Source organism: Myxine glutinosa, chromosome 2, assembly GCF_964187855.1.
Source record: "Myxine glutinosa chromosome 2, kmMyxGlut1.1, whole genome shotgun sequence".
Classification (NCBI taxonomy): Eukaryota; Metazoa; Chordata; class Myxini; order Myxiniformes; family Myxinidae; genus Myxine; species Myxine glutinosa.
Window position 1 is genome coordinate 242,391,339 of NC_136262.1, and position 17,409 is coordinate 242,408,747.

Sequence of the window (17,409 nt, forward strand, 5' to 3'; positions counted from 1 at the left end):
TCTCACACCAAACCTGCCCATCACGTTTTGTCCAAAACCATCCACAACATTTTGAATTATCATGCGATACAGTACATTGTACCGGGAATTATCATTCCCGATGTGTACCCCGGTTTAGAATAGGTACACCGTATCCCTGCGTGTCGTAAGAGGCGACTAAAAGGGTTGGCGTCAGGAAGGGCATCCGGCCAGAAAAACATTGCCTCAAAAAGAGAACCATGACAATTACAACCACATATGGGCAGGATACAGCCCGAAGCACCCCTTGGGGGACGCCACTCCCTCTCGTCAAAACTCAAGGTGGAGAACCCGATGGAAGCAAGGGTGGAAATCACTCCATTTATGATGACGAAACGTCTGATGCCCGAAGTGGAGATCGGTTTCTGAGGTTTGGGACATGGAATGTAGGGACAATGACAGGGAGATCAGGAGAAGTGGTGGAAGTATTGGTCAGAAGAAGAGTGGACATATGTTGTGTGCAAGAGACGAGATGGAAGGGAAGTGGTGTGAGTATGGTGAAGGGTAGGCAGGGACAGAAATACAAGTTTGTGTGGCAAGGGTTGCCCGGAGGGCGTGCATGGCGTTGGTGTCCTGTTTTCTGAGGAGTTTGTAGACAGTGTGGTGAGTGTGACTAGAGTGAGTGATAGGTTGATGATGGTGAAAATGATGATTGGAAAGCTCTTGGTGAACGTCATCTCGGGATATGCTTCGCAGGTTGATCGGAGCGATGAAGAGAAGGACAAGTTCTGGTGTAAAATAGAGAAGCTGATGGAAAACATGAAAGATGAGGAAGTTGTTGTGGTAGGAGGAGACCTAAATGGACATGTGGGAAGGAGTATGGACGGTTTTGAGGGAGTTCATGGGGGTTACGGTTATTGTGTGAGAAATGGAGAAGGTGAAAGGATTTTGGAGTTTGCTGATGGAGTTGATTTGTAATACTCAGTTCCAGAAAGATGATAATAAGCTTGTTACATACACGTCAGGTGGGTCGACGACAACCGTTGACTACCTGATGGTGCGTAGGCGAGATAGGGGGCACCTCCGGGACACAAAGGTGATCCCGGGGGAGGAGGCTGTTTCACAGCACCACTTGGTTGTCTGCGACATAAGGGTGAAAGGTGCGAGGAGAGCTCGGCGGGTAAAGTACCAACCGAGAATGAAGGTGTGGAGGTTGAAAGAGGTGACAGTAAGGGAGGCATTAAAAGAGAGGCTCAGTAGGGTAGAGGATGATGTGGTTGAGCTTGAAAGTGGTTGGATGTCAATGAAAGATAGTCTGTTGGGAGCTGTTGGTGAGGTATGTGGATGGACACAAAAGGACCACAGAGGCACTCGGAAACATGGTGGTGGGATGATGAAGTTGGAAAGAGGATTGACGAGAAGAGGAAGAAGTTCAAGGAGTGGCAGAAGGCGAAGGGTACGGGGGCAGAAAAAGCAGAGCATGAAAGTTATGAGGCAGCCAAGAAGGCTGCAAAGAAAGAGGTAGCAAAGGCGCAGGAGGCATGTAGGAAAATGTTCGGAGAACGCTTGGATTCGGAAGAGGGTCAGAGAGCAGTATTCATGATTGCAAAGCAGATAGCGAAAGAGAGGTGTGATGTGATGGGGGTGAGTTGCTTGAAGGATGAAGTGGGACAAATCGTTGTGGACCCAGATGGAATTAAAGGAAGATGGAAGAGATATATGGAAATGCTGTTGAATGCAGAGAATGAATGGGATGGCAACAAAGAGAGTAACCCAGTTTTAGGACCGGCAGAGAAGATAACTGAGAAGGAAGTTGAAGAAGCGATAAAAGCAATAAAAAAAACCACCGTTTAGAGGCCATTTTTCCCCGCAAAGCGGGGGTTGGCCTTTTCGGGGACCGTGGTAGTTGTTGTTTTTCGGTCCCCTTTTTGAAGCAATGTTTTACGGCCGGATGCCCTTCCTGACGCCAACCCTTTTTGCCGCCTTTAACGACAAGCAGGGAATAACCAGTGAACTGGTACTCAATTAGCCGACCTCGGAAGGATGACAGGCTGAGTCAACCCCCCTGGCATTAATTCGGCGATCGACCGAGATTCGAACCCAGGATCCTAGGATCCTAAGCCGGCACCCTAGCCGCTAGCCCAACACCAAAGCCCAAAGCGATAAAAGCAATGAAGAGTAGAAAAGCGGGAGGGCCGACAGGAGTTGTGGGAGATATGTTGAAGGCAGCAGGATGTTGGGGTGTGAAGAGAATGACAGAGATCTGTAATCTGGTGGTGAAAGAAGGCCACATTCCAGTGGATTGGGAACTGAGCACCCTCGTCCCTCTATACAAGTGGAAAGGTGACCATCTGGACTGTGGCTCGTATCGAGCGATATAGTTATTGGAGCATGGAATGAAGGTATTGGAAAGGGTGTTGGAGAGGAGGATGAGGAAGAAAGTGAAGATTGACGAAATGCAGTTTGGATTTATTCCAGGAAGAGGAACGACAGATGCGCTTTTTATTGTAAGGCAGTTGCAGGAGAAGTATATGGAGAAGAGGAAGAAGTTGTTTCTTGGGTTTGTTGATCTGGAGAAAGCATTCGATAGGGTTCCACGTGAAGTAGTAACATGGTCATTGAGGAAGTTAGGAGTGGAGGAATGGTTGATCAGAGTAGTGATGGCAATGTACAAAAGAGCGCGCACAGCTGTAAGGACGAAGGACGGGAACAGTGGTGAGTTTGATGTGAAGGTGGGAGTGCATCAGGGGTCGGTACCAAGTCCACTACTATTTGTAGCCGTGATGGAGGTGCTGGCTCAGAACGTAAAGGAGGGTTTACCATGGGAGTTGTTGTATGCAGATGATCTGGTGTTGATTGCGGAAAGTATGGATGGACTGAAGGAAAAATTGAACAAGTGGAAGGAATGTATGGAGACAAAAGGTCTGAAGGTGAATATCGGAAAGACGAAGGTAATGGCAAGTGGTAAAGCATGTGGTGAGGTGGAAAGAACTGGGAAGTGGCCGTGTGCAGGAAGGGTGTCGGAGTGAACTCTATTCAATGTACAATGTGCGCTGAGTGGGTTCATGAAAAATGTAGTGGTCTGAGAGGGTCATGAACCAGTGTGGCAGCTACATTCAAATGTAAGGTGTGCACAGAGGGAGCTGCAGATGGAGGAAATGTTGAGTTGGATCTTGGAGATGGCGTGAAGCTGGAAGGTGTGAAAACATTTTGCTACCTCGGAGACGTGCTGAATGGAGAAGGGGAATCAGACTCGGCAATGGTTGCTCAAGTGAGATGTGCATGGAAGAAGTTTCGGGAACTGAGTGGTGTGCTGATGATGAGGGGAGTGTCGTTGAAGCTGAAGGGAAAGGTGTATGCTGCATGTGTGAGAAGTGTTATGATTTATGGGAGCGAGATATGGGTAATGAACGTAGAGCAGCAATGAAGGCTGGAAAGGGTGAAAGCGCGAATGGTTCGGTGGATGTGTGGAGTATCGTTGAGAGAGAGGAAGACAAATGATGAATTGCGAAAGATGATGGGAATAGAGCCTGTGATTGATGCTGTGAAGAGGAACAGGGAGATGATTTGGTCATGTGTTGAGGAAGGATGAAAGTGACTGGTTGAGAAGAATGATGGAAATGAATGGTGAAGGAAGTAGAGGACGGGGAAGACCGAGAAAGACTTGGCTAAAGATGGTGAAAGAAGAAATGCGGGAAAGTGGGTTAACAAGGGGAGATGCAGGAAATAGGGCAAAATGGAGAAGATTGTCATGGGGACCGCAAGGCTAACCCCCGCTCTCGCAGGGAAAATGGCCTTAAAATGCATGTTGTTGTTTGTTTGTACAGTACATTGTTTTGGCCCTCTGAATGGTGAAGAATCACTAAAAATTTAAAAATTCTCATATCCAGATCCAGATTTGAATCTTTACCAAAATCGAATTAATTAGTTCTTGCCACACACTCAACCTGTCCACCACGTTTCATCCAAATCTGTCCATAACTTTTTGAGATATCCTGCTCACAACCAAAAACAGACAGACAAACAAATAAACAGGGGTGAATACATAACCCCCGTCCACTTTCGCTGGCAGAGGTAAAAATGAAAAACAAACAAACAAACAAAAAAAAACAGCAATGGAAGCAAAGAATATACAAAAATGTGTAACGTCGTGCAACAAACCTTTGTCAAATATTTAAATATGGGAAGAGAAGAACATCCTTTAGTTTTGTGAGGTTTTTTTATTTGAAGCAATTAATATTTAAGTTTTGTCTTTATGCCCTTCACATCCATGATATAAACAACCAGTAAACCTTCTCCCCTATGCAATCCTCCCCAAAAAACATGTTCAAAATTACAAATGTGAAATAAATAACCTACACTTGTCACTTACACTCAAGGCAAGTTTACGTGATATGACTTGTAACCTCCCTTCTTTGATTAAAGTCCTTGCTGAATTTTCTCGAGGCACCCAAGGCATGTTCAAATGATCAGAGGGACGTGCCAGACGAGTTGTTTTTTTCCAAGCCGGACACAACTAAACGGAACTGCATTTAGCAAACAGAACTACATTGCATCACCAGATTAAATTTTTATCAGATAGTCAAAATAAGATAATACGAGGCTGCAACAGCAGGCCAGATTCTTTTTCCTGGGTGTTATCTGCCGTACTTAATGCAATTCAATCCGAAATACTCAAATCCAGTTAGCGTTTGACACAAGAAGCAGCCTCGTTCAGCACTTTGCTCCAGATTCGGAAATGACAGATGTAAATTCCATGTCCAATATTACTTGATAATTGTCCATGTACGTCATGCACGATAACTCGGAAGTAGCACACATGCCTTTTAACTGTCTAGTCTGGGTCCATGACCTGCCCAGACTACAAACCGCAAAGTTCGTGCTCTGCAAGCAGAGTGTTGCATCAATAAGCAAGCAGAGTCTGTCAGGTGATCTGTTAGGCTGGGTGTCTCGTCCCGTCTGTTGGCATCGATTGCTGGACGTCAAAGATCCCATGGTGACTTTTTCAAGAGCAGGTCATCGTGTGCTCCAAATTCCTAACCTAATCTACATTTACTGTATCGGTGGCACAGCCACACTCTCATATATGATGCAACCTGTGGAAAGGTGCTGTACACAAAATAAGCTTAGCATAATATTTAATCTGATCAAACGAAGCTGGCTCAGAATGTCCCTGTCGGGAACTGGCATATCCAGCAAGAGTTTTTGTAACAAAAATGTACAACCCACGAAATCCCTCCGACATCATTGCATAACGCATATGTAAGGTCTTTTTGAATGTGTCCACCAGAACTGCAGCTGAGTCTGAAGTATCGAGATTGTCCAGTGACATAAAAGTATTTGTGAGAACATACTAACTTGACAATGGATGTCACCTTGCTTCACACGTTCTTGCTCCCTCCCCCGCTCCCCCACCCTACCTCTCCTCACATCTGTTTTTTTTTCCCCTTCCCTTTGAACTTCCTTTCCGAGAAGATGTCATGTGTGTTATCTAACGATTGTGCTTTCTTGCCTTTCCCACGATGCAGTTCTTGTAATTATCTACTATGAATGGATGATGTGTGTGTGTGTGTGTGTGTGTGTGTCATACTTTTTGTGTTTATCAATTGCATATGTCTATTAATTAATTATATAATGTACCTTTTAACCCTTTAGACTGCCGAGACCACTTCAATCTTTGAAGACCCTTTAAGACCCTTGAATGAATGAATGAATGATCGTTTTAAGGCCATTTTTCCCGATAGAGCGGGGGTTAGCCTTGCGGGCTCCACGACCTCATGGTTCCCTTTTTGAGTTTTAAAATGAAAACGGACGTTTTAAAATGAAAAACGCAGTGTTGTGTGTTCTGCAGGCAAATGCAACCAGTGATTACACACACGGATGTGCAGGCAAGATGACATGTTTCCTCCGTGGTTTATCTATGTTACATGTGATTATACTAAGGGATGCACCTGAGGCTCTTACACTTGCACAAAAATAAGTTTGGGGGAAATCTGATGTTTTTGAGGGACAATACACCTTGATGATATTGTAGAATTTCAGAGAATCATATAATTTTGAGGCTTCGCTGGCAGAAGTATTTATCTCGAAGATGGCACATGCTTGCCCGTTTTGATACAATGAGATAAGATACCCATTCTATGCCCAAGGAATTCTGAGTATTTGGGGATTGTGAGGGAGTGGGGGAGGGGTTGTTGGGGTGTGGGTGGGATTTGGGGGGAAGAGAATCTGGAGCATGTTGGTAAGGGTCAGGGGAGGGGCCATGGGGGTAGAAGGTCGAGTGGGGGACATACCTCGTTGCCCAGGTGAACCTGAGTTTGGGTGGGGTTTGCAAGGGGTGAGGTTGTGAGGGGTGGGGTGTCGAGGTGGGGGAAAGTCAAAGTGTAAAACCATTCTGGAGGAATGGTCACACTTGATGCCAATTGAAAGCACAGTAGGTCAGATGGTGTGGTCGGTGAATCAGAACACACACACAGACACACACACAGACACACACACACACACACACACACACACACACACACACACACAATACAAGTTGTCACAGCATGTGTCACATCAGTCAGCCAACCCTCACATATGGAGAATATAGTGCAGAGGGGAAGAGGGGAATTCTGCCATTATTGCTTACATGTTAAATAGACGGTTTAGTGTTTTAACCGACAGGTTTTCAGAACCCTCCCCTTCCCATCCCCTTTCTTCCCCATTCCTCCCAATCCCCATTCTTCACCCCTTCCTTCTCCCCCTACCCTATTATCTGCCCTCTCTCCCCTTCCCTCCCTTCCCACACCTTCTCCCTCCCCGTTCTCCCCTTCTCTCTTCCTGTCCCCCCCTTTCCCCTCCCCTTATCTTCCTCCATCTCCTCCCACCCCCTTCACTTCCCCTCCTCTCTCCTCTCTCCTCTCTTCATATTCCTGGCACAAAGTGACCTTGCTTTGCCCAGCAACACCGGGCACTTTTGCTCCTTACAAAATAAATAATAACTAGAACAATACTCTTCCACGGTTGACCGATATGCCTCCGCCCACATTATTACATTATAATACTTGTGCCAAGTTTGATTTAAATCCATTCAGCTGTTCCCAATTTTTACCTGACATGACCTCTGACCTTTGACCTCTTGACCCCAAAATTTAATCAGTTCATGTTTACATCACGATACATACCTGTACCAAGTTATAATTTAAACCCCTTCAGCTGTTCACACGTTATCACATTTTTACCTGACATGACCTCTGACGTTTGGCCTTTGACCTCGGGACCACAAAATTTAATCAGTTAATCTTTACATCATAATACATACCTGAACCAAGTTTGAAGCAGATCACTTCAGCCGTTCCCAAGTTATAAACCTATTACAGACTTGGCCCTTTGACCTCTTGACCCCAAAATCTAATCATTTCATCCTTTGATCATTCTACATACAGCCTGGTATTGGCTTAGCAGTTAGGGTGCCGGCTTTGGATCCTAGGATCCTGGGCTCTAATCCCGGTCGATCGCCGAATTAACACCAGGGAGGTTGACTCAGCCTGTCATCCTTCTGAGGTCGGCAAATTGAGTACCAGTTCACTGGTAATTCCCTGTGTGTCGCAAGAGGTGACTAACAGGTTTGGCAGCAGGAAGGGCATCCAGCCATAAAACATTGCTTCAAAAAGGGGACCAAGGTGCCCGAAAAAGGCTAACCCCCGCGCTGCGGGGAAAATGGCCTCCAAAGGTGGTTCTTTGATCATTCCACATAATTGTACCAAATTGTCAGAATCCCATCACTGGTTCACAAGTTAACGGTAACAGGATTTTTACCTCACATGACCTCTGACCTTTGACCTCATGACCCCCAAATCTAATCCGTTCATCTTTACCTCATTATATATACCTGCACCAAGTTTGACTAAGATCTCTTTACAAACAACAACAACAACATGCATTTTAAAGGCCATTTTCACTGCTAGAGCGGGGGTTAGCCTTGCGGTCCCCATGACAATCTTCTCCATTTTGCCCTATTTTCTGCATCTCTCCTTGTTAACCCCCTTGCCCGCATTTCTTCTTCCACCATCTTTAGCCAAGTCTTTCTCGGTCTTCCCCGTCCTCTACTTCCTTCTACATTAACTTCCATCACTCTTTCTCAACCAGTCACTTTCATCCTTCCTCAATACATGACCAAACCATCTCAACCTGTTCCTCTTCACAGCATCAATCACAGGCAATATTCCCATCATCTTTCGCAATTCATCATTTGTCTTCCTCTCTCTCAACGATACTCCGCACATCCATCGAACCATTCGCATTTCCACCCTTTCCAACCTTCGTTGCTGCTCTACGTTCATTACCCATGTCTCGCTCCCATAAATCATAACACTTCTCACACATGCAGCATACACCTTTCCCTTCAGCTTCAACGACACTCCCCTCCTCATCAGCACGCCACTCAGTTCCCGAAACTTCTTCCATGCACATCTCACTCTAGCAACCGTTGCCGAGTCTGATCCACCTTCTCCATTCAGCATGTCTCCGAGGTAGCAAAATGTTTTCACACCTTCCAGCTTCACGCCGTCTCCAAGATCCAACTCAACATTTCCTCCATCTGCAGCTCCCTCTGTGCACACCTTACATTTGAATGTAGCTGCCACACTGGTTAATGACCCTCTCAGACCACTACATTTTTGATGAACCCACTCAGCGCACATTGTACATTGAATGGAGTTCACTCCGACACCCTTCCTACGCACAGCATAGGGCCACTTCCCAGTTCTTTCCACCTCACCACATGCTTTACCACTTGCCATCACCTTCGTCTTTCCGATATTCACCTTCAGACCTTTTGTCTCCATACATTCCTTCCACTTGTTCATCTTTTCCTTCAGTCCATCCATACTTTCCGCAATCAACACCAGATCATCTGCACACAACTACTCCCACGGTAAACCGTCCTTTACGTTCTGAGCCAGCACCTCCATCACAGCTACAAATAGTAGTGGACTTAGTACCGACCCCTGATGCACTCCCACCTTCACCTCAAACTCACCACTGTTCCCGTCCTTCGTCCTTACAGCTGTGCGCGCTCTTTTGTACATTGCCATCACTACTCTGATCAACCATTCCTCCACTCCTAACTTCCTCAATGCCCATGTCAATACTTTGCGTGGAACCCTATCAAATGCTTTCTCCAGATCAACAAACCTAAGAAACAACTTCTTCCTCTTCTCCATGTACTTCTCCTGCAACTGCCTCACAATGAAAAGCGCGTCTGTCGTTCCTCTTCCTGGCATAAATCCAAACTGCATTTCGTCGATCTTCACTTTCTTCATCATCCTCCTCTCCAACACCCTTTCCAATACCTTCATTCCATGCTCCAATAACTTTATCGCTCTGTACGAGCCACACTCCAGAGGGTCACCTTTCCCCTTGTATCGAGGGACGAGGGTACTCAGTTCCCAATCCACTGGAATGCGGCCTTCTTTCACCACCAGATTACAGATCTCTGTCATTCTCTTCACACCCCAACTTCCTTCTGCCTTCAACATATCTCCCACAACTTCCGTCGGCCCTCCCGCTTTTCTCCTCTTCATTGCTTTTATCGTTTCCTCAACTTCCTTCTCAGTTATCTTCTCTGCCGGTCCTAAAACTGGGTTACTCTCAATGTTGCCATCCCATTCATTCTCTGTATTCAACAGCATTTCCATATATCTTTTCCATCTTCCTTTAATTCCATCTGGGTCCACAACGATTTGTCCCACTTCATCCTTCAAGCAACTCACCCCCATCATATCACACCTCTCTTTCGCGATCTGCTTTGCAATCCTGAATACCGCTCTCTGACCCTCTTCTGAATCCAAGCGTTCTCCGAACATTTTCCTACATGCTTCCTGCGCCTTTGCTACCTCTTTCTTTGCAGCCTTCTTGGCTGCCTTATAACTTTCATGCTCTGCTGTTTCTGCTCCCGTACCCTCCGCCTTCTGCCACTCCTTGAACTTCTTCCTCTTCTCGTCAATCCTCTTTCCAACTTCATCATCCCACCACCATGTTTCCGAGTTCCTCGGTGGTCCTTTTGTCCATCCACATACCTCACCAACGGCTCCCAATAGACTAGCTTTCATTGACATCCAACCACTTTCAAGCTCAACCACATCATCCTCTACCCTACTCAGCCTCTCTTTTAATGCCTCCCTTACTGTCACCTCTTTCAACCTCCACACTTTCATTCTCGGTTGGTACTTCACCCGCCGAGCTCTCCTCGCACCTTTCACCCTTATGTCGCAGACAACCAAGTGGTGCTGTGAAACAGCCTCCTCCCCCGGGATCACCTTTGTGTCCCGGAGGTGCCCCCTATCTCGCCTACGCACCATCAGGTAGTCAACGGTTGTCGTCGACCCACCTGACGTGTATGTAACAAGCTTATTATCCTCTTTCTGGAACTGAGTATTACAAATCAACAAATCAGCTCCATCAGCAAACTCCAAAATCCTTTCACCTTCTCCATTTCTCACACCATATCCGTAACCCCCATGAACTCCCTCAAAACCATCCATACTCCTTCCCACATGTCCATTAAGGTCTCCTCCTACCACAACAACTTCCTCATCTTTCACGTTTTCCATCAGCTTCTCTATCGCACACCAGAACTTGTCCTTCTCTTCATCGCTCCGACCAACCTGCGGAGCATATCCCGAGATGACGTTCACCAAGAGCTTTCCAATCATCATTTTCACCATCATCAACCTATCACTCACTCTAGTCACACTCACCACACTGTCTACAAACTCCTCAGAAAACAGGACACCAACACCATTCACGCCCTCCGGGCACTCTTGCCACACAAACTTGTATTTCTGTCCCTTCCTACCCTTCACCATTCAGTTCTCACACCACTTCCCTTCCATCTCGTCTCTTGCACACAACATATGTCCACTCTTCTTCTGACCAATACTTCCACCACTTCTCCTGATCTCCCTGTCATTGTCCCTACATTCCATGTCCCAAACCTCAGAAACCGATCTCCACTTCGGGCTGTACCCTGCCCATATGTAGTTGTAATTGTAATGGTTCATTTTTGAGGCAATGTTTTTATGGCCGGATGGCCTTCCTGACGCCAACCCTCTTAGTCGTCTCTTACGACACGCAGGGATATGGTGTACCTATTCTAATCCAGGGTACACACTGGGAAACGTTTAAAACATGGAAATTCTGGGGGGGGGGGGGGGGGGGGGGCGTCAGTATCACGGCTGCGGTTTAAACATATTTAAATAATATTCAAACAAAACCATGAAAAATAATCTGGGAAAAGTGTCTAAGTGAGGACGTGGATCTGAGAAAGAAGGAGCAGAGGTGGAAGAAAAAACGAGATATAGGGAGCGGGACACAAGTCGAGACGAGGAGGAGAGCGAACAAGCACGTGTCCGGGAGGAGAAAGAATTAATAAAGAATTTATTTTTTGGGGTTTGTTTATTTGTTTGCTTTGTTTTTAAAACGTTGGACAAAGGGTAAGATGTTCGTGAGAGGTAGGGGGGAGAAGAGAAAATCAAAGAAACAAGCAAATACTATGAAGGAAAGAACTTATATTCACAAAATACTGACGGTGGGGGGGGGGGGGAGGGAGGCCGCGGCCGCGCATGAGGTGCGAACAAAAAACGACTAATTACACATAAATTTGCAATATTTACAAAACCAAAACTAAATAGACATGCAATAACACATACACAATAAAATAACCAGTGGAAATTTTACAAAGACACGAATGGGAAAATACTCAAACTTTGATGTCGTGGAGAGATCGAAGCAAGCCTCCTCGCTCGAGGGACCGGAAGCGGATTTCACCAAGATCTCTTTAGCCGTTCTAAAATTATCGTGGGAATGAAAACCTATTACAGAAGGACGGACAACCTGAAAACATAATGCCTCCGGCGACTTCGTGGACTCGTTGGTCCGTTGGACCAAATTTTCATTGGTCTTCACCGCCTTGTGGCATACCTGCCTGCCGTACTGTTGGAGCATTAGCTGACCTTTCACCAAGTCCAGATATGCTTGGGCCAAGGTGGGGATAATACATTTGTTATTATTATTATTATTATTGCAACAAAAAACATTGTAACAAATCATATATTAATGAATACGAATCATATTAATAACAATAATAATAGTAGTATCATTTGGCAATACTAATAACGAATGTATTATCCTCACCCTGTCCCAAGCACATCTGGACTTGGTGAAAGGTCAGCTAATGCTCCAACAGTACGGCAGGCAGGTATGCCACAAGGCGGTGAAGACCAATGAAAATTTGGTCTGACGGACCAACGAGCCCACTACTGATAATTACACATTCAACGACTTGCAAAAATGACGACCAAGTTGCAGGTTTACAGACTCACCTCTACTAAAGTTACAGGACCTAAATTATGTCGAGTTTTCATTCCGAGTCTGATGAAGTTGCAGATTAGAAAAAAAAAAACCGATATAATCGTCCTTAAAGAGTCGGACTGAAGCCCAAGTCTCTTCCTTCAGTAAGACAGGCCTGGTACGTGTTACAAAAAAATAGTGTGATGTTAGGTGTTCCCATTTGAGCATGTGGTCAATGATGCTGCTATCCCATGGTAAAAATCGTACACACCATATTTGTTTGTCCAATTAATTTGCGATTCATGTAAAAATGAAATAATGCCACCAAACGTCCTTGACCTGCTTTTAAAGTACGTGCACGCTCCTCAATGAGCCTCAAGGTGCATTCATACAGAAGGCTTTGACCAGGGTAAATCCGATGGTTTCATAACCCCATTCCACGTTAATGAAAGTTAACATGTCGATACTATGGAATCAATCCACCAGGAACCATGGATAAGTAGTTCAGAATAGGTTTTTGTGACCATGGCACAATCATTTGGTCCAATGTGACCCGTTATCGAAAGGCATGACTTGTGTCTCCGAAATTCTCCACAGGTACATTTGAAGCATGTCCATGAAAAGAACGAGCGCAGCGATAATGCTCCTCTCCTGGTCATACAGTAATTGCATGATCCACCGCCAGCCTTCTCGGTGGCCAAATGGTTTGCTCCTTTTAATACTCAGATTTAATAGGTATTCCTCTTAATTCCCACATTTGATTAGGCATAGGGAGAGGTAAGTGATTTACAATCCAACAATGTCAAATGGGGCATAAACGAGTTATCGAGTTGTGGGTGTTGATGCAGCAAAAACCAGACCAGGTGTGCCACTGAGGGCAGCTTGTGCTCCTGTGAGCTGCAGAAGCCCCCCATCCTTAAGATGCCGAGAGGCCAAGCTGACTGCAATGGTGGATGTCCAAATGCTCTGCTTCAGCATCAGGTCGGTGTTCTTACAGAGTGCTGTAGTACAGGGTATAATGTCACAAAGCTGCCTCAAGACAAGGTGCATATACATACATGTTGCACATCTTGAGAAGACAGAAGGTAAGTTAATTGGTGACATGGAGATAGACTAGCGATGTGAGCACGGATTGCTAAATCAGAGGGTGCTGCGTCAAATTCCACGTTCCACAATCTTCCTGTTATAATATGCTTATTGGTTACATCATCTACCATCTATAAGTCTTAATCATTGAAATAAAACAAAATCTACAAAAACACAAAAACTATTCCAATGTTGTGTGCATTCAAACAACGGCTGAAATTGCTCAAAGAAAAACACCAACTTGTGTTCAGTACTAAATAAATGTACCACATAAATGTACTGTACAATACGAACCTTTAGCCTTGGCATTTCCTCCAGCCCATCCTCCAGCTACACACAGCAGGGCATCGAGTTTATCATCTCCGAGTGTGGTGGAAACACCCGAGGCCACCTAAAGAGGCAAACATGGCAGAGTCATGTTCAACATTCTGCATTTACAAACAGAAAATGCCAAAATAATGCAAACCACACCTGCCACCCCCACCCCCACCCCGACCCCATGGCTGGCAAAGCAAACAAAAACCTTTGAAACTACATTGTCAAAAGGGTAAAGGAAAACATATTTTATGTTAATAAACATCATGTCCTCTGTGATATCTGCAAGAACATGAACCACATCCCGCTGCTGGCAAAGAGCAGGACAGGACCATCTGTTCTTCTACATTTGGTGAAAGAAACGACAAACCTATAAAGCAAAATTAAGAGGGTAAGGTAGAAGATATTTTATCTTAAATAGACTGTCTTCCATGATATCTCCAAGAGAGCACATTAGGAGCAATCTTTCTTTTATTCAAATATAGAGTTAGGCCAGCCACTCACTGGGGTAATCCATCCGTGTGAATCCTTGGTGGTTATTCAAGACGGTTTAACATATTTGTGATGTTCGCCACAGATACAAATACACAATGCGCAATGATATGAACATACACTGATGCAAACCACGAGTTTCCCAAGCATTATGCAAATTTCGAATGCATTCATATTGTTACGTTTGTGGGGGGTAAACAATGAAACACCTTAGTCGAGATAGAATCGTGTAGATTAGAATGCTCCGAGTGTCACGTAGAGGAATCTCGATGTATCTAAGTAGGTTGCCTGTCCGGGTGAGAGCGTTCGCATGTCGCCATAAGGGGCGTGGCTTTGTGTTAAGTAATTCGAGGGCTTAAAGATTAATTCCCCAGTGTGTAATTTGCCCCTGTGATCTTCCCTCCATCTTTATTACAATTAAAAAGCCTGCCAAACAACAACTATAACAAACGACTCCATTCGCTCAACGCTGCCAGGGCTAACCAACACCCAGCACATTGGTCGATTGTGCCAGTCAAGCCCCGCCTCATGGCCTCACGTCATCTAACCATTCTCGAACGACGACTAGACTCCTATCCCCCCCCCCCCCTCCCCCCGACGACTCGTAATGGGGAGGCCATGCCACGCCATGCCTTCGTGATTGAGTAGCGCTCGATGATGGACAGAGTGTGACGTCAGCGTGGAATATTCGAGAGCTGGAGGAAAAAGACATCTCGCCCTCTTGGTCTCCCTTTGTCCTGGCGCTTGTTGGAGGCAGGCGCATTTTGCTTCTCTCTGTCCTGACATTCAGCAAATCAAGCGGTCGCAGCATTTTTGGTATTCTCTGGCTTGGTCTCGGGCGGTGGCGCATATTTGGCTTGTGTACGCTTGTGGAAAAAGACTGAGCAGGAGCGGTTCGGGGCAGTCGGCATCGCAAGGAAGAGAATCGGCGTGGGTGGTGGACTGGGTCCGCGTTTGCTGTTGTGGGGAACCACGAGGGAATCGCAGGAGAACCAGCCGCGAGAAGTACCTCACGTTGGGACGTCGAGGAGCGCGACTCCACGCTAGTTTGTGCGCTTCCCGCACCGTGGTTTGGAGGCAACGAACGTCAAGCTCCTCGTTGAGACCAGAGCTAAGGGCCGGCCGGCAGAACCATTATTTATTTTGTTTTATCATTCCCTTGTTTGTATATGAGTCCGAGAGGAGCCATCTCAAAGTAGGAAATAGGTTTTTACCTCACATTCATTTTAATTGCTTGCATTATTTTCATTAAATCATTATTTGTGACTTTCATTTCTTGTCTTGTTTCGTTTCTTTGTTTGTGGGTTCGGATTAACCCTGTGTGTTCCTGATTAGATAAGGCTGTGTGTTCCTGTGATTAAACACCCTGTGTGTTCCTGCCTTCCCGCGCGCGTCAAATATAATCCCGCCAGGGTTCGGAGTACGCCTCGGAGTTAAAGCTCTTTACGGCTATCCGTCACCTCGGGGATCTTCATCCCCGGCGAAGCGACAATATTATTACCCATTTATATATCACGGTGCGTAAGATCAAAATTAAAAACAGAAGAAATTCAATTCTGAATTGAGCAGACAGCTCTATTAAACCGTTTGCTTTACCCTGACTTGAGGGGATGTCAAATGTGTGGAAATCCAATGTGGATACTGTGAGAATCATTAATCCAACAATGGATTTGCTATGTTGCCAATGATTCACTCAAGCAGTAGAGTATTCCTGACTCCTGTTAGTGGGTAAAGGGGAGGTCCATAGCTGAGTTGTGTTACGACTTTAGCCTGGACCATGTGTTCGAGTAAGGTATATTTACCCTTGCATTAGAGAAATTGTCAGAGATAAGTCTTCTTGTTAAATGTGCACTGAGGAGCCAATGAGCATCAGAGAGCAGAATAGGGTAAGATTGTTGGGTTCGGTAGGACTTCCTGTAACTCGACGCCATTGCGCACCGAGCCGCACTTGGGTGACCTGTACGCCATAAACCTGTGCCTGCCTTAAGCCCTCGCTTGCCCCTTTGTTCCTCGTGAGAGTCCAGCATTTGGTGCCATTACCTGGAGATGGGCCTTATTTATTTTGTACACAGGTTTGCATTTCCCATCATCCCCGGTTTGTGTCTGTTGCCAACTTGGTTAGTTATCCTATATTTATAGAAGCCTGTCTTCCACATCCCACATATTATTTCAATAAACCCACTTTTAATGACAAGAAATGCTTTCACGCCTTTTGACTCCCATACGTTTTCACAGCCAGGTTCGGCTTTTATTGGAACAATCCTTGTGGAACGTAATTGGAAAGAATGCAATTTAGAGATAGCAACTGAATGCAGTAATTTAAAGATCGCTTAAGCATCTGCGGAGTTCTTACCAAACCTTTGGCTCAGTCGGTCTGTGTTAACGGACCATCTGACGCGACACTATACCCAACAAGAATGGCACTCAGTAGAGAGCATCGTGCACCTCCACCAGGTGAATATATATGAATGAATGATCGTTTTAAGGCCATTTTTCCCCGCTAAAGCGGGGGTTAGCCTTGCGGGCCCCATGACAATCATGGTTCCCTGTTTGAGGCAATGTTTTTATGGCCGGATGCCCTTCCTGATGCCAACCCTTGGTCACGCTCTTACGATGCGCAGGGATACAGTGTGCCTATTCTGAATCGGGGTACACACCGTGATCATTCATCCCAGCAAGTTGGTACTCAATTTGCCGACCTCGGAAGGATGACAGGCTGAGTCAACCCCCCTGGCATTAATTCAGCGATCGACAGGGATTCGAACCCAGGATCGTAGGATCCCAAGCCGGCACCCTAACCGCTAAACCAACGCCAACCAGGTGAACAGTTTACATTTTGTATCCTAGAGTAGACCAGAAAATCACAATGCAGAATCACATTTAATCAACATCATCTGTCCACAACTTTTTGAGATATCCTGCTTTGTATCGTTTTTGGCCCAATCTCCCAATGGTGAAGAATCACTTTAAAATTCTACGAGCCGGATCCGGATCCGGATCTTCACCAAAATTGAGTCGATTCTTCCTTGTCACACACACAACCTGCCCACCAAGTTTCGTCCAAATCCGTCCATAACGTTTTGAGATATCCTGGTATATGTTGGTTTTAGCCCTATCTCTCCATGGTGAAGAATCACTTAAGAAACTAAATAATTCTCATATCCGAATCCATATTCAGATCTTCACCAAAATCGAATCGATTCTTCTTGTCACACACACAACCTG

General features: G+C 45.6%; 1 protein-coding gene across 1 annotated transcript in view; it reads right to left on the reverse strand.

Annotated features, from left to right (window-relative positions):
* The window catches only part of QDPR (quinoid dihydropteridine reductase), a 55,268-nt gene that overhangs the window by 16,259 nt on the left and 21,600 nt on the right, over window positions 1-17,409 (reverse strand). Inside the window, 2 exon segments of the mRNA XM_078772394.1 lie at window positions 13,152-13,292; window positions 13,672-13,768. Coding sequence (XP_078628520.1) covers window positions 13,152-13,292; window positions 13,672-13,768 — 238 coding nt within the window.